Below are 22,100 nucleotides of genomic sequence, written 5' to 3'. Positions count from 1 at the left end.
TGGAATTTCCATTCTTCACAATGTTATCCATAATTTGTTATTATATGCAGTTGAATGCCTTTGCATAGTCTGGGATTTTCTGTTGTCAGCCAAGATCCATCTGACATAAGCAATGATATCCTTCATTTTACCACCTCTTCTGAATCCGACTTGAATTTCTGGCAGTTTCCTGTTATGTATGGCTGTAGCCATTTTAAAATTTTGCTTGCATGTGATATTAATGATATCATTCGATAATTTCCACATTCTGTTGGATCACCTTTCTTTGGAATGGGCGTGAATGTGAACCTCTTGCAGTCTATTGGCCAGGTAGCTGTCTTCCATATTTCTTTTTTTTTCTTTTAATTGTGCTTTAGGCGAAAGTTTTCAGAGCAAATTAGTTTCTTATTAAACAATTAATGCACAAATTGTTTTGTGACATTGGTTCCAACCCCATGATGTGTCAACACTTTCACCTTCTCTACCCTGGGTTCATTGTTTCCATTCATCCAGTTTTCCTGTCACTTCCTGCCTTCTCATCTTTGGTTTTGGGATGGTGCACCCATTTAGTCTAATGTTCATGATTGAACTATCAAGTGCATTCTTCACGTGTGTTATTATTTGCCCTATAGACCTGTCTAACCTTTGGCTGAAGTGTGAACATCAGGAGTGGCTTTGTGTGTGGGGGCCATACGCTTGTGGTTTCTTCATTTTCTGTCAGAGCAGCAAGTCTGGCCTTTTGTGTGTGTGTGTGAATTTGAATTTTGTTCTACATTTTTCTCCCACTTTGTCCAGGAACCTCTATTGTGATCCTTGCCAGAGCAGTCAGTGTTGGTAGCCAGGCACCATCTACTTGTTCTGGACTCAGTCTGGTGGAAGTCGTGGTAGTTGTGGTCCATTAGTCCTTTGGACTAATCTTTTCCTTCTGTCTTTGGTTTTCTTCATTTTCCTTTGCTACAGCCAGGGTTGTCTTCCATATTTCTTGGCATAGTCGATTGAGTACTTCCAGCATTGCATATGTTTGTTGAAGCATTTTAGTTAGTATTCTGTCAATTCCTGGAGCCATGTTTTTTTGCCAATGCCTTCAGTTGAGCTTGGACTTCTTCCTTCAACACCATTGGTTCTTGATCATATGCTACCTCCTGGAATGACTGAATGTCTACCAATTCTTTTTGGTACAGTGACTCTGTGTATTCGTTCCATCTTCTTTTGATGCTTCTTGCATCATTCAATATTTTGCCCATAGAACCCTTCAATATTGCAACTCAAGGCTTGAAGTTTTTCGTTGGTTCGTTCAGTTTGAGAAATACTGAACTTGTTCTTCCCTTTTGTTTTTCTAACTCCAGGTATTTGCATGTTTCATTATAATACTTTATTTTGACTTCTCAAGCCACCCTTTGAGATCTTTTCAGCTTCTTTACTTCATCGTTTCTTCTATTTGTTTTAACTACTCTACATTCAAGAGGAAGTTTCCGAGTATTTTCTGACATCCATTTTGGCCTTTTCTTTCTTCCTGTCCTTTTAATAACTTTCTGTTTTCTTCACGTATGATGTTCTTGATGTCATCCCACAGTTCGTCTGGTCTTTGGTCATAAGCAAATAATCTGAGAAGCTGACTATATGAAGAAAAACACAACATCAGTATTGGAGGAAGACTCATTAACACCTGAAATATGCAGATGACACAATCTTATTTGCTGAAAGTGAAGAGGATTTGAGCACTTACTGATAAAGGTCAAATACTGCAGCCTTCAGTATGGATTACATCTTAACATAAAGGAAACAAAAATCCTCACAACTGGACCAACAAGCAACATCATGATAAATGGAGAAAATACTGAAGTTATCAAGGATTTCACTTTATAGTCAATGCTCATGGAAGCAGCAGTCAAGAGATCAAAAGGCATATTGCACCAGGCAAATTTGCTGCAAAAGACCTCTTTAAAGTGTTCAGGAGCAAAGATGTCACTTTGAGGACTAAGGTCCACCTGACCCAAGCCAAGGTATTTTCAACCGCCTCATATGCATGTGAAAGCTGGATAATGAAAAAGGAAGGCCAAAGAATTGTCACATTTGAATTATGGTGTTGATGAAGAATATTGAATATATCATGGACTGCCAAAATAACAAACAAATCTGTTTTGGAAGAAGTACAGCCAGCATGCTCCTTAGAAGGGAGGATGGTGAGACTTCATCTCACTTACATTGTACTCATCAGGAGAGACCAGTCCCTGAAGGACATCGTGTGTTGTAAATCCTAACCTCTATGTTTGTTATTATAATTCCTTTTGGGAATGAGTGTCTTTGCTATGTTAATGAGGTAGGATTAGAGTAGGATATATCTTGAATCAATCTCTTTTGAGATACAAAAGAGATAAACAAACCAGCAGAGAAGGCAAAGTTGAGGGAAGATGGATGCCAAGCCTCATGGAGATCTCCCAGGAACCAGGAAACAGAAGGTAAAGAAAAAGATGTTATGGATTGAATTATGTTCTTCAGAAATATGTGTTGTAAATCCTAACCTCTATGCTTGTGGTTATAATTCCATTTGGGAATGAGCTATCTTTGTTACGTTAATGAGGCAAGATTAGTGTAGGATGTATTTTGAGTCAAACTCTTTTGACATATAAAAAAGACTAAACAAAGAGAGTAGAGATGAGTGAAGAGAAATGCCAAGCCACATGAAGATTGCCCAGGAGCAGGAGCTCAAAAGAGACAAGGACCTTCCTCCTGAGCTGACAGAAAAAGCCTCCCCCTAGAGCTGGCATCCTGAATTCAGACTTCTATCCTCCTCAACTGTGAGAAAATTTATTTCTGTTTGTTAAAACCATCCATTTATGGCGTTCCTGTTATAGCAGCACTAGATCACTAAGACAGAATTTGGTACTGAGAAGTGGGAGTGCTGCTCTAACAGATACCTGAAAATGGGGAAGTGGTTTTGGAGTTGGACAATGGGTAGAGGCTGGAAGAGTTTTAGGGCATCTAATAGTAAAAGCCTAGAATGCCCTGAAGAGACTGTTGGTAGAATTGTGGACACCAAAGGCAATTCTAGTGAGGGTTCAGAAGAAAGTGAGGAGAGTTATAGAGAAAGTCTCTATTGTCTTAAAGAATACATATGGCTCCAGCAACAGAACATTACTAGAAACGTGGACATTTAATATGCTTCTGCTTATTAAATGTAAAATCAGGTCAACAACTTCTGAAAAGCAAAGATGAGAAGATAAGGGGACTGGGAAACTAGAGTACTGGAGAGGGAACAAAACAGAACACAAAGAGAATGTTGACACACTGTGATAAACGTAACTAATGTCACTGAACAATTTGTATGGAAATTGTAAAATGAGAAAGTAACTTGCTATGTAAACTTTCACCAAAAACTCAATAAAATATTATTACAAAAAGAAGTGTAAAAAAATGTGCTGCTGGTGAGGCTTTAAAAGAAAATGATGAACATATGTTTGGACAATAGAGAAAGGGCAATGCTTTTTATGCAGTGGCAAAGAACTTGTCTAAATTATGTTCAAATGTTTGGTGGAAGGTAGAACTTGTAAGTGATGAACTTGGATATCTAGCTGATAAGATTTCTAAGCGTGATTTTAAAGGGGCCACATGGTTTCTCCTTGCTGCTTATAGTAAAATGTGAGAGAAAAGAGATGGACTTAAAAATAAACTGTGCAAAATGAAAACAAAACTTAAAAAGATTTGGAAAATTCTGTTGTACAAACTAAGGACAAGTGTCCTAGAATTTTCAGCGAGGACATGGCTATACAATCTCTTAAGGATAGTAAGCCTGTGGCTGATGGATCTAACCAACTACCACAGTAGAAAACCCATCAGCTTAGACCGAAGGGGATAGAGAGAGAACAAAAGGAGAGAATGATGTCTGCCTCTTGGAATTCTATAGGCCGGAAACATACCAAAGGAGCTACATCTGTTGTTCTCCAAGAAAAGAAAAGAACCACCCCTGGAGTGGCATGGAGATCAGCTGAACTGTTGGAAAGAGCATGGGAAGCAGAGCTGCCTCTGTCTCAAAGGGTGGGACCATGGTCTCTGGGGAGTCAAAGGGTAGAGCCACGGGCTCCTAGGTTTCAAAAAGTGAGATCTTCCCCAACTTCCCTAATCCTTGGATTTGGACTGTGGGGCTGCCATACAGTTTAGCCAAGAGGATGGGACTGTTGCCCAAAGCTGAAGTGGTGGTGCTGCCATGCCCAAGGGGCAGAAGAATGGGACTGACAGGGTGGGATTGCCACTCAGATGGACTAGAGAATGGGGCTGCCCAAAGCCAAGGGAGCAGCGTTGCCATCCCAGTGGCCCTGGAAGGCAGAGCTGAAGCCAGGGCTGAATGGCCTTCGGCTAGAATCCAGAGAGCATGGCCAACACCCAGAGTCTGGAGGACAGGGCCACTGCCTAGATGGTTTCAGGGGAGAGAGGATTATTTTCAAGCCTTGAGAGTTAATGTAAATTTTTCTGCTGGGTTTTGGACTTGCTTGATGCCTGTTATCCCTTCTTTCCCTCCAATTTCTCCCATTTGTAATAAAAATGTCTACCTTTTTTTTTTTGTGCCTTTTCCACCATTGTACTTTGGAAACAGATAATTTGTAATCCAGATTTCAGAAGTTCACAGATGAAAAGGAATTTTGACCCAGATTGGAATATGCCTAAAGTCTCACCCATATTTGATTTAGATGATTCAAAAGATGAGACTTTGGACTTGGAGTGGATTTAAGACTTTTGGGATGATGTGATGGGGTGAATGTGTTTTGCATGTGGGAAAGACATGAGTTTTGGGGGGCCAAAGGGTGGAATGTTATGGATTGAATTGTGTCTCCCAAGAATATGTGCTGTAATTCTTAGCCTCTATGCCTGTGATTATAATCCCATTTGAGAATCGAAATGGTTAAGCGCTCAGCTGCTAACCAAAAGGTCAGCAGTTCTAACTCGCCAGCTGCTTCTCAGGAGAAAAGACCTGGGGGATCTGCTCCCATAAAGATTACAGCCTAGGAAACCCAATGAGGCAGGTCTACTTTGTCCTAAAGAGTCTCCATCAACTCAACAGCTGTGGGTTTGGTTTGATTTTAGGGTTGTCTTTGTTATGTTAATGAGGCAGGATTAGTGTGGGAAGTGTCTTGAGTCAATCTATTTTGAGATATAAAACCAAACTGAACCCATTGCTATTGAGTCAATTCCGACTCATAGTGACCCATTAGGGCAGAGCTGTAATCTTCACAGAAGCAGACCGCCATATCTTTCTCCTGAAGAATGGCTGGTGGTTCGAACTGCTGACCTTTCAGTTAACCACTGCACCACCAGGGCTCTTCATTATAAAAGAGATTAAACAAGCAAGTTAGCAGAGATGGGGGAAGAGAGATGCCAAGCCACGTGTAGATTGCCCAGAGCAGAAGCTCAAAGAGACAAGGACCTTCCTCCAGAGCCAACAGGGAGAGAAAGCCTCCCCCTAGAGCCAGCACCCTGAATTCAGACTTCTAACCTCCTATACTGTGAGAATATAAATTTCTGTTTATTAAAGCCATTCATTTATGGTATTTCTGTTATAGCAGCACTAGGTAATTAAGATAGATATCATGCAACTAAGACACATATCATGCTTCGTAGAGGGTCAGGAAAAAGAGGAAGACCCTCAAGGAGATGGATTAACACAGTGGCTGCAACAATGGGCTCAAATGTATCTTACTGTTGTGAGGATGGCATAGGACGAGACAGCATTTCATTTTGTTATACATAGGGTCAATATCTAGAAACCCTGGTGGCACAGTGGTTAATAGCTACAGCTGCTAATCAAGAGTTTGGCATTTCGAATCTACCAGGTGCTCCTCGGAAACCCTACGGGGCAGTTCTACTCTGTCTGATAGGGTCTCTATGAGTCAGAATCGACTCGACTGCAATGGGTTGGTTTTTTTTTTTTTCTTTTCTTGTTTTTGGGTGGAGGCTTAACTATGAGTTGGAACTGACTCAACAGTGCGTAACAACAGCAACATTTTCCTCATGCTTCCAATTCCATTTACCAATTCTGCTATCCCATCTACACTGCTAATTGGTATATTATTCAATATCCTTCCTTTCTGAGAAGATCAAGTATTTTTGGCATTAACTCCCTTTTCCATCCTAGCAATATCACTTGTAATATTACCTTATAATTTTGCTCTGTCTTTATCCTTTTTTCTTTTCCTCTCTCTCTCTCAGATGAAAAGCAGTTTTCCAATTTAACAATCTCTTTTTAATTAGGGTGTTTAGACCTTTTACACTTAATGTCATTATTGATATGGTTAGGGTTAAACTTACCATTTTGCTATTTGTTTTTTCTCATCTGTTCTTTGTTCCCTTTATCTTCTTTTTTATGCTTTCTCTTAGATTAATTGAATATTTTTAACAATTCCGTTTTTTCTTTGCTGGCTTATTAGATGTAACTTGTTTTGTTATATTAGTGGTTGCTTTAAGACTTAGAATACACATCTTTAGTTTATCACAGTTTACCTTCAAGTGATATGCCATTTCATGTATAGTATAAGAATTACATGTAAGTATACAACTGTATACTTCTGTATCTCCTCTCCAGGACTTTGTACTATTGTGGTTATGCATTTTACTTCTACATATATTTTAAACTCCACACTACACTATCATTATTATTTTGTTGAAACACTAAGTTATCTTTTCATATGCTCCAACTTAACTATATCTGCCCCTTCATGAATCTTTCTCATCCCTCGTTTATCCACTCTCCCTGAGTCTGAAATCAACCTCTTTACCCATTTTTTAATCCTATTCTTCTCCATCCCCTTCTACCAGGCTTTCTTTTCTCTATATTTTTAATCATCCCTTTTCTATTAGATCCTTCCCCAGTCTATAAGCATACTGAAGTTTCTTCTTACAATAAACAAACAAAAGAGATCAACTTTACCTCTACATTGTGATACCTTTTTCCTTTGTGGCCAAGTTTCTTGGAAAAGAGAGATTTACTTCTGTAGTCTCACCTCCCATTCAGTCCTCAGCCCGGTGCAATCTAATTTTCACAACCACTGATCAACTGAATAGGGTCGCTATGAGTCAGAATCGACTCGGCAGCAATGGATTTGGTTTTGGTGTTTTTTGCTCAACTGAAATGCCCTCACTAGAGTGAACAATGAAACCTAATTATCAGGTCCAATATACACACACTTTCCAATTTGTATTTCATTTGGCATCTCTGCAGCATGCGGCTTTTAACAATTTTCTTTTTTGGAGCTCATCTATTGATTTTCATGACACTACACCTTCCTCATTCTCCTGTCTCTCTGGATGCTTTTTCTTTTCTTTTCTGTTATTTTTCAGGGTTCTGTCCGTGGTCTTCTCTTCTCACTCCTACATTTATGTCTTGATTCATAAAGCAACACTGAAAGTCTGTGCTCTTGCTCCAAGCTTCATATGATATGTCCTGCTCCCCAACCTACCAATCTTGGGTTCCCCTGCTGCTGCAGCGACATGAATCAAGAGAAACCTTGTGGCCTTGCCTGACGATCTTGGGATTCCTGACCTTCACAGCCTGTGAGTGGGAGCTCTGCTTGCCAACTGACCAATCTTGGGTTCACCAGCTTCTGCGGCTCAGTGAATTGGATCCGCGGACTTGGGACATTCCAACCTCTGCAATCCTGTGAGCTGTTTCCTTGATTTAAATCTCTCTCTACATATTTATACACGTTACTGGTTTTGCTTCTCTAGAGAACCCAGCCTAATACAGACTCCTTTATGAATATGAAAACTGAGCAAACCACTGTCCCTTGAGAACCAGGGAAGGAGTAAGACCCAGGAGTCTCTCCCTGACATGACCAGTGTTTGCTTCAGTGGTAGATTACTAAGGATACTGCTGGTCCAGACTGGGTGGGGTTTTTTTTAGACCTGCTGCCCATCGTTAAGGTTTGGTCTGGCCTTTTTGAAGTTGCTGGGACACCAACTAACTTCCCCCTGGATAAATAATTTTTTTGTTGGCTGACAGCAAATTCTGCCTTGGGCCAGATAGTCTAAGTCCTGGGAATAGGTAAAAATGGTGCAGAGTAATTTTTGTATCTTAACTTTTGGGTTCTTCTCAGGAGGAACCGACAACCTGTCATCAAGATGAGACATTTCTGCAAGACGCATGCCAGCTTGTTCAAGAGAATCCTGATGGGCCTGTTGTATTTAGGTGAGATATTGAGAATGTAAGCAAGTGAGAAACACAATCATTTTAGAAATATTGCTTCCTGTCAAGATGATTAAAATATTACCATGTAGAAAATAATTTTCTTCACAAACTGACCCAAAGGGCTATTTGATGTATGGTTAATTACTTGAAGGTAAAATATACTTTACTGAGTTGCACTTCCAGGAATAGGTAAAATGAGGATAAGCTATTTTTCAAAAGAGAACAATTTAATCGACTTAAATATTTCAGCAAATACAGGCTTATCTCTTTTAGTATCTTCATTTATACAGGGCATTTTTCTTGTAGACTTTGTAAGAGAAGCCAGTGTTGTACATTACTTATTTGCTAGTTTCCTAGTAAAATCAATGATACGAAATATTTTAAAAAGACAGCAAAACTCTGTTTAAAATATACTGTTAATGATGTATGGAATCGATGTCAACAGTAGAGTCAGCTGGGGTGGTGAGAACAAAAATGATATTTTTGTCGGGAGTCAAGGAACCATGGGTGAGAACCATGTGGCTGTGCATCCTTAGTGGTAACCTTGTTTACCACATTTTTTACCACATGGCTTTGCTCAAAAGGAAATGTTAAAATGATGGGTTATAAAGTTTGGAGAAAAGATGACTGACTTTTGAAGAGTCTAATGGTGGATGCTAATCAAATCCACTCCAGGGTGCAGAAAAAGAATATCAGCTAAAATAGAAGGGGTGAGATATCATTACGACAAGTGAAAATATTCAATCACCAAAGTAAGGGCTCTCCTTGGAAAGCCTCAAGAAGAGAACATTTAGACATCTATCCTAGCCTTGAAAATTGCAGCTTTTTTTTTCTGATAATTAGGACTGGGTAGCAACGCCTCTGGAGGGTTATTCTTGCTCTAAGTCCCAGATGTTCATGACTGGAGTTTCATTTGCCCCTCAGAAGCTCTACCTTGCTAATCCGTATAATCCATCATCTCTTTTTAGCATATGCTGCCTACCTCCTGGAAGCTTGCATTTTGGATTTCCAGAGGGCACTGGCCTTGTTCATCCTCACTTGTTTGGTGCTCTTTATCCTGGCTTACCCCTTACTGAAGAGGCTCTTGGGTAAAAAGTTAACAAGATGTCTGAAACCCTTTGAAAACTCCTGCCTGAAGCTTTGGGCCAAATGGTAAGTAAGACAAGAATGTCAATATCCCTGGCTCCAACACTTGTCCCAAACACAGTCCGCTTCCCTTCTTCTTTCTCAGTAGTTCCTGAGATATCTTTCAGGCCCTCACCCATGCTTTTAGGTCCTCACTCATACTTTCCAGAACCAAGGCCACTACCACCACCAGTTACCTTGGAATGGACTCCAACTCATGGTGACTCCATGTGTGTCAGAGCAGAAATGTGTTCCACAGGGTTTTCAATGGCTGGTTTTTTGGAAGTAGATTGCCAGGCCTTTCTTCTGAGATGCCTCTGGGTAGACTCAAACCACCAGCCTTTCAGTTAGCAGACAAGAGCATTAACCATTTATACCACACAGAGACTCTAGAACAAAGGCAAATATTTACGGGCCTCTGAGTGCTGAACTTCAATCTACTTTTTTGTAGCCTTGTGCCTTAACAGTGCACAGCAAGAGTTAAGTTTCAGAGAAGAGGATCAGTTTGTTTATCATCAGGGCCCTTGTCAGAAATGGGAAAAACCATACTTCTCTTCAATGAAGTAATCAGAACAAAGAAGTTTACAGCTGTATCAGCTATCAAATTGACTTCAGGGTTGTATGTGGTAGTCTGGCGTGGTTTCTGCAAATTATTGCTTAGTTCCCTGATACTTTTTATGCTTTTTTTTTCTCTAGTCCTCCAGACTTCCTGCACCCACTGGTGTTTTTTATATTTCCTTAGAATTTAAGGAATAAAATTGAATGTATATTGAACTAAATTGTACAGCAGCCAGAGCTCATCTAACTAACTATGGCATGCACAAATCCTTTGATCACAGGCCCAGGGTGGGAGAATAAATTTCAGACTCTCTGTAAAGTCCCTTTTTTCTGCTATTCTCCAATGGATGCCCCAAAATTAGTATTAAGGGTGTATCCAGCAGCTATAATTTGGAGAAACCACACCAGACTACCACCTAAATTTTGGATCATTCTTTTTTTTTGGGGGGGGGGGGTCTAGTAGAGTAAAAGGATTTTATTCATTAGCAATATGGATTTTGGAGGCCAGTTTTTATTCACTTTAAGTGAGATAGGTTCAAGTGAGAACAGCTCCAAAATTCAACTCTGACCTATAATGCCTTCTGTCATTATTGCTCTTGAGGCATCTCACTGGACAACATGCTCTTTTTGTTTTGTTTTCATATGTGATCTCCCTTCTAATTCTTTTCCCTTAAACTTAAAGCACTCACAAGACACAAGGAAACCAGTTTTTGTATTGATCAAGTGTGCTTGGTACATGAAAGGTACATAAATAGTTAAGCTGTAAGCACTTTTAAATGATCTTCAGCAAAATTTTATGTATGTGTTATATTACTGATACTGTTTGATAATTCCCACATTCAGTTCGGTCACCTTTCTTTGGAATAGGCATAAATATGGATCTTTTCCAGTCGATTGGCCAGGTAGCTGTCTTCCATATTCCTCAGCATAGGACAAGTGAGCACTTCCAGCCAGCACTGCATCTGTTTGTTGAAGCATCTCAATTGGTATTCCGTCCATTCCTGGAGCCTTGTTTTTCACCAACGTCTTCAGTGCAGCTTGGACTTCTTTCAATACCATTGCTTCTTGATTATATGTTACCTCCTGAAGTTCTCTCTCCTGAAGTGGTTGAATATCGACCAATTCTTTTTGGTACAGTGACTCTGTGTATTCCTTCCATCTTCTTTTGATGCTTCCTGCCTTGTTCAGTATTTTGCTCATAGAATCCTTCAGTATTGTGACTCGAGGCTTGAACTTTTTCTTCAGTTCTTTCAGCCTGAGAAATGCCAAACGTGTTCTTCCTTTTTGTTTTTCTAATTCCAGGTCTTTGCACATGTCATTATAATACTTTACTTTGTCTTCTAGAGCTGCCCTTTGAAATCCTCTGTTCAGCTCTTTGACTTCCTCATTTCTTCCTTTCTGTTTAGCTACCCGATGTTCAAGAGCGAGTCTGAGTCTCTTCTGATATTCATTTTAGTCTTTTCTTTCTTTCCTGTCTTTTTAATGATCTCTTGGTTTCTTCAGTTATAATGTCATTCCGCAGCTTGTCTGGTCTTTGGTCATTAGTGTTCAATGCATCAAATCTATTCTTTTTTTTATTGTGCTTTAAGTGAAAGTTTACAAATCAAGTCAGTCTCTCATACAAAAAGTTATACACACCTTGCTACGTACTCCTAGCTTCTCTCCCCCTAATGAGACAGCACATTCCTCCTCTCCTCCCTGTATTCCCTGTGTCCATTCAACCAGCTCCTGTCACCCTCTTCCTGCTCATCTCACCACCAGACAGAAGTTGCCCACATAGTCTCATGTATCTACCTGATCCAAGAAGCTCACTCCTCACCATTACCATTATCTATCTGATAGTCCAGTCCAATACCTGTCTGAAGAGTTGGCTTCGGGAATGGTTCCAGTCTTGGGCTAACAAAGAGTCTGGGGACCAAGACCTCCAGGGTCCCTATAGTCTCAGTCAGACCATTAAGCCTGGTCTTTTTATGAGAATTTGAGATCTGCATCCCACTGTTCTCCTGCTGCATCAGGGATTCTCTGTTGTGTTACCTGTCAGGGCAGTGATCAGTGGTAGCCAGGCATCATTTAGTTTTTCTGGTCTCAGGCTGATGTTGTCACTGGTCTATGTGGCCCTTTCTGTCTCTTGGGCTCATCTTCACCACATGTCTTTTGTGTTCTTAATTCTCTTTTGGTCCAGGTGGGTTGAGACCAATTGATGCATCTTAGATGGCCACTTTCTAGAGTTTAAGACCCCAGTTGCCTCTCACCAAAGTGGGATGCAGAATGGTTTCTTAATACATTTTGTTATGCCAATTGACCTAGATGTCCCCTGAAACCATGGTCCCCAAACCCCCATCCCTGCTACTCTGGACTTCGAAGTGTTTGGTTGTATTCAGGAAACATCTTACTTTTGGTTTAGTCCAGTTGTGCTGACCTCTTCTGTATCATGTGTTGTCTTTCCCTTCACCTAAAATAGTTCCTATCTACTATTTTTTTTTTTACTATCTAATTTTTTTTTTAATCTAATTAGTGAATACCCGTCTCCCTCCCTCCCCACTCTCGTAACCATCAAAGAATATTTTCTTCTGTGTTTAAACTTTATCTAGAGTTCTTATAATAATGGTCTCATACAATATTTGTCCTTTTGCAACTGACTAATTTCATGCAGCATAATATCTTCCAGATTCATCCATGTTATGAGATGTTTCACAGATTCATCATTGTTCTTAATCTTTATCCATTCATCCCTTGATGGGCACCTTGGTTGATCCATCTTTTTGCTATTGTAAGTAGTGCTGCAATGAACATGGGTGTGCATGTATCTGTTCGTGTAAAGGCTCTTTTTTCTCTAGGATACATTCCAAGAAGTGGGATTGTTGGATCTTATAGTAGTTCTATTTCTAGCTTTTGAAGGAAGTGCCAAATTGATTTCCAAAGTGGTAGTACCATTTTACATTCCCACCAGCAGTGTATAAGTGTTCCAGTCTCTCCACAACCTCTCCAGTATTTATTATTTTCTGTTTTTTGGATTAATGCCAGCCTTGTTGGAGTGAGATGGAATCTCATTGTAGTTTTGATCTGCATTTCTCTAATGATCGTGACCATATCCTCATGTATCTGTTAGTTGCCCAAATGTCTTCTTTGGTGAAATGCCTGTTCATGTCCTTTGCCCATTTTTTAATTGGGTTATTTGTCTTTTTGTTGTTGAGCTTTTGCAGTATCATGTAGATTTTAGAGATCAGACACTGATCGGAAATCTCCTAGTTAAAAACTTTTTCCCAGTCTGTAGGTAATCTTTTTAATCTTTTGGTGAAGTGTTTGGATGAACATAGGTGTTTGATTTTTAGGAGCTCCCAGTTATCTAGTTTCCTTTCTGGTAACCCAGTGCCGTAGAGTCAATTCCGACTCATAGCAATCCTATAGGACAGAGTAGGACTGCCCCATAGAGTTTCCAAATATTAGTTATGTTTCATACACTGTTTATGCCATGTATTGGGGCTCCTAGCCTCATCTCTATTTTTTCTTCCATGATCTCTATTGTTTTAGATTTTATGTTTAGGTCTTTGGTGCATTTTGAGTTAGTTTTTGTGCATGGTGTGAGGTATGCATGTTGTTTCACTTTTTTGCAGGTGGATATCCAGTTCTGCCAGCACCATTTGTTAAAGAGACTACCTTTTCCCCATTTAAGGACTGTGGGCCTTTGTCAAATACCAGCTGCTCATATGTGGATGGATTTCTGTCTCAATTCTCAATTCTATTCCATTGGTCTATATATCTGTTGTTGTACCAGTACCAGGCTGTTTTGACTACTGTGGTAGTATAATAGGTTCTAAAATCAGGCAGTATGAGGCCTCCCACTTTGTTCTTCTTTTTCAATAATACTTTACTTATCCAGTGCCTCTTTCCCTTCCATATGAAGTTGGTGATTTGTTTCTCCATCTTATTAAAAAATGTCATTGGTATTTGGGTCAGGATTGCATTGTATCTGTAGATTGCTTTGGGTAGAATAAACTTTTTTACATTGTTGAGTCTTCCTATCCCAAGAGCAAGGTGTTTTTCCACTTATGTAGGTCTCTTTTGGTTCCTTGCAGTAGCGTCTTGTAGTTTTTCTTTGTATAGGTCTTTTACAACTCTGATTAGATGTATTCCTCAGTATTTTATCCTCTCAGGGGCTGTTGTAAATGGTATTGATTTGGTGATTTCCTCTTTGACGTTCTCTTTCTTGGTGTAGAGGAATCCAACTGATTTATGTATGTTTATCTTGTATTCTGATACTCTGCTAAACTTTTCTATTAGTTTCAGTAGTTTTCTTGAGGATTCTTTAGGGTTTTCTGTGTCTCAGATCATGTCATCTGCAAACAGAGATACTTTTACTTCTTCCTTACCAATCTAGATGCCCTTTATTTCTTTGTCTAGCTTAACTGCCCTGGCTAGGAAATCCAACACAATGTTGAATATGAATAGTGATAAAGGGCATCCTTGTCTGGCTCCTGTTCTCAGGGGGAATGCTTTCAGACTCTCTCCATTTAGCATGATGTTGGCTGTTGGCTTTGTATAAATGCCCTTTATTATGTTGAGGAATTTTCCTTCTATTCCTATTTTGCAGAGAGTTTTTATCATGAATGGGTGCTGAACTTTGTCAAATGACTTTTCTGTATCGATTGATAAGCTCATGTGGTTCTTCTCTTTTGTTTTATTTATATGATGGATTACATCGATTGTTTTTCTAATGTCAAACCATCCCTGCATACCTGGTATGAATCCCACTTGGTCGTGATGAATTGTTTTTGTTTGTTTTTTTTTGATATGTTGTTGAATTCTATTGGCTAGAATTTTGTTGAGGATTTTTGCATCTAAGTTCATGAGGGGTATAGGTCTGTAATTTTCTTTTTTGTGGTGTCTTTACCTGGTTTTGGTATCAGGGATATTCTGGCTTCATAGAATGAGTTTGGGAGTATTCCATCCTTTTCTATGCTCCGAAATACCTTTAGTAGTAGTGGTGTTAACTCTTCTCTGAAAGTTTGGTAGAATTCTCCAGTGAAGTGATCAGGGCCAGGGCTTTTTTTCTTGGGAGTTTTCTTATCATCTTTTCAATCTCTTTTTTTGTTATGGGTTTATTTAGTTGTTCTACCTCTCTTTGTGTTAGTTATGTAGGTAGTGTGTTTCTAGAAATTTGTCCTTTTCTTCTGGGTTTTCAAATTTGTTGGAATACAATTTTTCATACTATTCTTTTATGGTTCTGTTATGATTCCTTGAATTTCAGTTGGATCTGTTGTGATATTGCCCATCTCATTTCTCATTCGGGTTTTTTGCTTCGTCTTCTGTTTTTCCTTTGCCAATTGTTTATCAATTTTGTTAATCTTTTCAAAGAACTAGTTTTTGGTCTTGTTAATGCTTTCAATTGTTTTTCTGTTCTCTGTTTCATTTAATTCGGCTCTAATTTTTAGTATTTTCATTCTGGGCACTGTTTCATTCTGTTGTACGCAGGGTCACTATGAGTCAGAATCAACTTGACAGCACCTAACAACAACAAGTAGTTAAGTGTACATAAGATATATAAGTAGCTGATTTGCAGTTTGGTCTTTACTCTTACCCTTGGGGATGTGGTTAAAAAATTGGGTGGAAGAGATCCATGGGAGTCTGATACATACTTTTCCTCCTTTTGCTTTTAATATTTTGGATATTCATTGGAATAATCTTAAGTAATTGGCCTTTATATCACATATTACTGATACAGAAACTGGAGGTTCAGAAATCATGTGATTTGTGTCCTCAGACTGGAATCTTTCAACTTTGTTCTCTGAGTAAAAAAGTTGGGGGAGAGAATGGTAGCTAGGTAGTTACCAGACGCACAATTCTCAAGCTATGTTTCTGTGTTTAGTCTACAATAAACTATTGAGTTATTTCAGTTATCTTTGGGGTGAACTTCTATTTTTTTGAGATAAAGTTAATTATTTGTCCTTCAGTCACTGAGTCAATGACAGCCTTTGGCATTCCCTCTTCAGGGTGTTTGGAGGACTCTACTTGATTGGTCTTATCCTGTGGCTGGTTGTAGACACAGCTCAAAGGCCAGAGCAGCTGATGTCTTTCACAGGAATCTGCATATTTGTCATCATCCTCTTTGCCTGCTCCAAACACCACAGTGCAGTGAGTTTTAGGTATGCAATTTGGGCATAGTAACACATATCCAAGGGCCAGGTACTAATTGCAACGTACATATGCCAAGTATTAATTACAAAGTGTCTTAGTTTTCTAGACCTGCCATACCAAAATACCACAAATTGGGAAATTTTAAAAAACGAGGATTTTGTTTTCTCACAGGTTAGGAGGGTAAAAGTCCAAATCAGGGCATTGGCTATAGAGGAGGTTTCTTCCTTGTTGGTAGCCCTGAGCATTCCTTGGTGTTCTTTGATAGGTGGATGGATCTTCACATGATCTATTCCCCCTGAATATTTCTCTGTGTGTGTTCTGCTCTTTTTATAAGACACTGCTCAGAAAGGATTAGATTTAGGACCCATCTTGCTCTGGTATGGCCTCATCAAAATAACAAAAGAAAAGCCCCATTTCTAAACAGAGTCACATTCACAAGTACAGAGATTAGAATTCCAATATATGATTTTAGGGAACACAATTTAATCCATAACACAAAGGCTTACAACTAAATTCTTAACAACTTCTGGTATTTAACTCCTTTGAAAATGTTTGCTTCTAAGAGAAATTTTAAAGGACCTAGACCAGTTATTTTCAAACTGTAGATTCTGATCCACTCACAAGTCTTGATATCAATTTTGTGAATCCAGCATTACAGAAAGAGTGAAACAAAAAGTAAAGAAAGTAGGGTGGAGCCAACCTGGAGCTATAGACAGAAGCACTACATTGTCCCTCCAAACCAAAGACTCGAAGAACTAAGTAAAACAGAGACAAATGTCAATCCTGGAACCTAAGCATCAAATGAAGAGATAAAGAATTCAACCAAGCACAGACTAGAATAAGAAACTGACACAGAACAGAGAGCAAGGAGAGATACGATGGAGAAGAGTTTCCTTATCAGCTAACGCAGCACTGATTCACCATCTTGGACTGCTGTCAGAGATCAGCAGAGAGTACAGGAAAGCAGCTTCACAGAGCTCCCAGCATGAGACAGAGCACCCAGTAACCAGCAATACACACTTTCCACCCCCCACCCTTCTTCACCCTGTTCAGTATTCACCACTTCCTAGCAGGCCAAAGTTATTTGGCTGGGAGGTGCTGGCTCCATTCCACTTGGATTTGCCCCACCCACACCAGCTGGCTCCTTCACTGCCATTTCGTTGTTACCGATGTTGCTTTTTTTGGCTTCTTTTTGTTTCTTCCCTTTCTCTCAGCTCCTTGCCTTTCTTTTTCTCAAACACCTGACTCTGTGTGCCATCTTCTTTGCTTCTTGAGCAGGCATCCCCAGCCCATGCAGCCATGCTGGTGGAATCACTGGTGCTTTTGTTTTTTGTTTTTCTTCATTTCTCAGATTCTCCTCTCTCTCTATTTATCTACTTTTCCTGTCTCCTGAATACCTGGTGCTGTGTGCCATCTCTGCCCCCTCTGGCCAGGCTGCACAAAGCAACTTGGGAGCCACTTCCCCTTTCTGCACAGCCACATCGGTGGAATCCCTAGGGGCAATGTTTTTTGTTGTTATTTTTCTCTTTTTTTCTTCCTTTTTGTTTTTCTTCATTTCTCAGTTTCTAATCTGTCTTTACTTTCCTCCTTTTCCTGTCTTCTGAATACCTCATGCTGTGTGCCATCTCCACCCCTTCTAGATGGACTGTGCCTTGAGGCCTGGGAGCCACTTCTGTAGTCAGTGGTGGGACCCCTGGGGGCATTTCTTTTCTCTTTTTTTAAAAATTAATTTACTTTTTTTTCCTTTTTGTTTCTCTTCATTTCTCAGTTTCTGATCTCTCTCTACTTTCCATCTTTTCCTATCTCCAGAATACCTGGCCCTGTGTGCCAACTCCACCCCTTCTAGATGGACTATGCCCTGAGGCCTGGAAGCCATTTCCCTGGTCACTGGTGGGATCCTTGGGGGCATTTCTTTTTTTCTTTTTTCCTTTTTGTTTTTCTTCATTTCTTATTTTCTCCTCTCTCCACTCCAACAGCAGGCTCCCTCAGCACTTTTTGCTTTTGTTTATTTATTTTTTTTAGTTTCAGTTTCTCTTTCGTCTCTCTCTTCTTTCTCATACCCACTTCAATCCACACATCACAACCTCCCCTCCACCCTCCTGCCTATCTGCACTGTGTGCTGAACATTGCACCCCAAGCAGAACAGGCATGGCCTACCAGAACCTGCCCTGCACTTATCCATGGCCTGCCCTGTTGGTCCCAGTACGTGCCACAAACAACCCATCCTAGCCCCTCCCCTTCAGCTGGACCTGCCCTGCTACACCATAGCTGAAAGACTGACTCTACCTATTGGACAAGGAGGTGAAAAGTATCGTGCCCACATACAAGGAAACAACAAAGAATGGACAGCGTGACTGCTCAGACATAACCAAATAAAACAGAAAAACAGTATGAAACAAACAAATCTTCAATCAGTAAATGAAGAAAATAACTACTGAATGTCCCAAAGACAGCAGTCAATATCAAAACATTAAAAAACAGGACAGGATGGTTCCAGTAGCCATCCAAAATGAAATACCAGATGACTTTCCAGTAAAAGAAAAAACAGTAGAACTACCTGATAGTGAATTCAAATCTCTAATATTCAGAACTATCCCAGAATTGAAGCAAAAAGCAGACAAAAATGAAAAAAAAAGACAAATTCATGGAAAAGGCAGACAAATTCAAGGAAAAAGCAGATAAATTCATGGAAAAAACATACAAACCAATGGAAGAATACAGGAAAATAATACTGGAACAAAACACCAAAATAAACTCACAACTAGAAATCATACAAAAGCAATAATTAGAAATCCAAAAGATAAACAATGAAATTTCAGAAATGGACAGTGTCATAGAAGGTCCAAAGAGCAGGTTTGAAACAATGGAAGACAGGATCAGTGAAATTGAAGACAAATACCTGGATACAATTTTAAGGAAAAAAAAAAAAAGAATGAAGAAACCCTGAAAATGATGTGGAATATAACCAAAAGCAAAAAATTTGCAAGTGATAGGAGCTCCAGAACAGGGGGAGAAAAAGGAAAACACAGAGAGGATCATTGAAGAATTGCTGACAGAAAACTTCCCTAATATCATGAGAGAAGCTCAACAAGTCCCATATAGGATAAACATCAGAAGAAAATCACCAAGGCATATCATAATCACACTTGCTAAAACCAAAGACAAAGAAAGACTCCTTAGAGGAGCTCGAGAAAAACAAAAAGTCACATACAGAGGGGAAACAATAAGACTAAGCTCTGATTTGGCAGAAACCATACAGGAAAGAAGGCAATGGGATGACACATAAAACCTTGACAGAAAAAAATTGCCTACGAAGAATAATACATCTTGCAAAAATCTTGTTCAAATATGATGGTGAAATTAGGACTTTCAAGATAAACAGAATTTAAAGGAATATGTAAAAACCAAATCAAACTTATAAGAATAATTAAAGGGAGTCCTTTGGTTTGAGAACAGACAACAGCCTGAATCTAGGATGCAAGATTACATCAACCAGATAGCGACCTAGGAAATGAACTCTCAAAGACTATTCAGAACTAAAAGATTTACAAGAGGAAACCAGAGAGGTTAATCTGTAAAAGACAACAACTTCAGAACAATAAAAGAGGGAATAAATGGTGTAGGTATAGAACATTCTAAAGAAGAGGAAGGCAAGATGATACCAAGTAATAAAAGACTGGTTCAAACCTAGGAAGACAAGGGTAAATTTCAAGGTAACCACAAAGAAAATTAACAAACCTACTTATCAAAATAAATAAGAAAAACATAAAGTCTCAGTAAAAACAAAGTCTACAAAAACAGAAGAAATGGAAAAAAATCCACACACACACAAAAAAAGAGGACACACAGGAGAGTAAGAGGAACAAAGAAAACATCAGCACCACAAAAAAAAAAAAAAGCACTACCAAATGAGAACAATAAACTCACACTTACCAATAATTGCACTGAATGTAAATGGCCTAAATGCAGCCATAAAGTTACAGAGAGTGACAGAATGGATAATAGGATCCATCAATATGCTGTCTACAAGAGACACACCTTAGAAACAGATGTAAATTTAGTAAAAAATCAAAGGATGGAAAAAATATATCAAGCAAACAGCTACCAAAAAAGAGCAGGAGTGCCAATACTAATATCAGATAAAATAGACTTTAAAACAAAATCCACCATAAAAGACAAAAAAGGGCATTATATAATGATTAAAGGGATGATCCGCCATGAAGACATAACCATAATAAATATCTGTGCATCCAATGACAGGACTCCAAAATACATAAAACAAATTCTAACAGTACAGAAAAGAGAAATTCACAGTTCCACAATAATAGTGGGAGACTTCAACACATCACTCTTGGTAAAAGACAGAACATCTAGAAAAAAACTCAACAAAGATACAGAAGATCTAAAGACCACAATCAGCCAACTTGAACTCATAGACATATCTAGAACACTCCACCCAACAACAGCAAAGCATGCATTCTTTTCCAATGCACATGGAATATTCTCCAGAATAGACCACATCTTAGGCCACAAAGCAACCCTCAAAAAGTCCAAAACATTGAGATAATACAAAGTATCCTCTCTAATCACAGCACCATCAAAGTAGAAACTAACAACAGGAAGAGCAAGGGAAAAAAAATCATGGAAACTGAATAATAACCTGCTTAAAAACAACTGGTTAATAGAAGAAATCAGGGATGGAATCAAAAAATTCCTAGTATCAAACGAGACTGAAAACACATCATACCAAAACCTATGGTGCACAGCAAAGGCAGTGCTCGGAGGTCGATTTATAGCAATAGATGCACACATCGAAAAAGAAGAAATGGAAAAAATAAAAACAGTAGTTACACAGCTCAAATAAATAGAAAGAGAACAGCAAAAGAAGCCCACAGCCTCCAGAAAAAAGGAAATAATAAAGACAGGAGCAGAAATAAATGAAGTAGAGAATAGAAAAACAATAGAAAGAATCAACAAAAACAAAAGTTGGTTCCTTGAAAGGATCAACAAAATTGACAAACCACTGGCCAAACTCACAAAAGAAAAACAGGGGAGGATAAAAATAACACAAATAGAAAATGAAATGGGGAACGTTACAACAGATCCAAATGAAATAAAAAGGATCGTAACAGAGTAGTCTGAAAAACTATACTCCAACAAATTTGAAAACCTAGAGGAAATGGACAAATTTCTAGAAACACACTACCTACGCAAACTAACACATGATGATGCTGAAAATCTGAACTGACCCATAACAAGGGATTGAAAAGGTAATAATAATAAAAAAAAAAACTCCTAACAGAAAAAAAGCCCTGGTCCAGATGGCTTCACTGGAGAATTCTACCAAATATTCAGAGAAGAGCTTATGCCAGTACTACTCAAACTATTTCAGAACATAGAAAGGAAGCAATACTGCTGAATTCATTCTACAAAGCCAGCATAACCCTGATAACAAAACCAGGCAAAGACACCACAAGAAAAGATAATTACAGACCAATATCTCTCATGAACATAGAAAAGGAAGCGATACTTCCAAATTCATTCTATGAAGCCAGCATAACCCTGATACCAAAACCAGTTAAACACACCACAAAAAAATAAAATTACAGAACAATATCTCTCATGAATATAGATGCGAAAATTCTCAACAAAATTCTAGCCGATAGAATTAAACATCATATCAAAAAAATAATACACCACGACCAAGTAGGAATCATATCAAGTATGCAAGGATGATTCAACATTGGCCAAAACCAATCAATGTTATCCACCACATAAATGAAAGAATCACATGATCATCTCAATAAATGCAGAAAAAGCATTTGACAAAGTCCGACACCCGTTCCTGATAAAAACTCTCAATGATATATAGAAGAAAAATTCCTCAACATAATAAAAGGCATCCATAGAAAATCAACAGCCAACATCATTCTTAAGGAGAGAGGCTGAAAACATTCCCCTTGAGAGCAGGAATAAGACAAGGATGCCCTTTATCACCCCTACTATTTAACGTCATGGTGGAAGAACTAGCTAGAGCAACAAGACAAGAAAAAGAAATAAGGGGCATTCAAATCAGTAATGAAGAAGTGAAACTGTCCCTATTTGCAGATGATATGATACTATACAT

At 38.9% G+C, this 22,100-nt stretch overlaps 2 protein-coding genes across 2 annotated transcripts in view; both read left to right on the top strand.

Moving 5' to 3' along the window:
* The window catches only part of LOC126086768 (uncharacterized), a 1,076,998-nt gene that overhangs the window by 794,967 nt on the left and 259,931 nt on the right, over positions 1-22,100 (top strand). The window lies entirely within an intron of this gene.
* The window catches only part of LOC126087062 (sodium/nucleoside cotransporter 2-like), a 77,864-nt gene that overhangs the window by 41,345 nt on the left and 14,419 nt on the right, over positions 1-22,100 (top strand). The window contains 3 exon segments of the mRNA XM_049904039.1: positions 8,064-8,155; positions 9,124-9,307; positions 15,829-15,970. Coding sequence (XP_049759996.1) covers positions 8,064-8,155; positions 9,124-9,307; positions 15,829-15,970 — 418 coding nt within the window.

Source organism: Elephas maximus, chromosome 12, assembly GCF_024166365.1.
Source record: "Elephas maximus indicus isolate mEleMax1 chromosome 12, mEleMax1 primary haplotype, whole genome shotgun sequence".
Taxonomy (NCBI): Eukaryota; Metazoa; Chordata; class Mammalia; order Proboscidea; family Elephantidae; genus Elephas; species Elephas maximus.
Note: the sequence above shows the minus strand (reverse complement) of the source record. Positions and strands in the feature narration are given on the sequence as shown.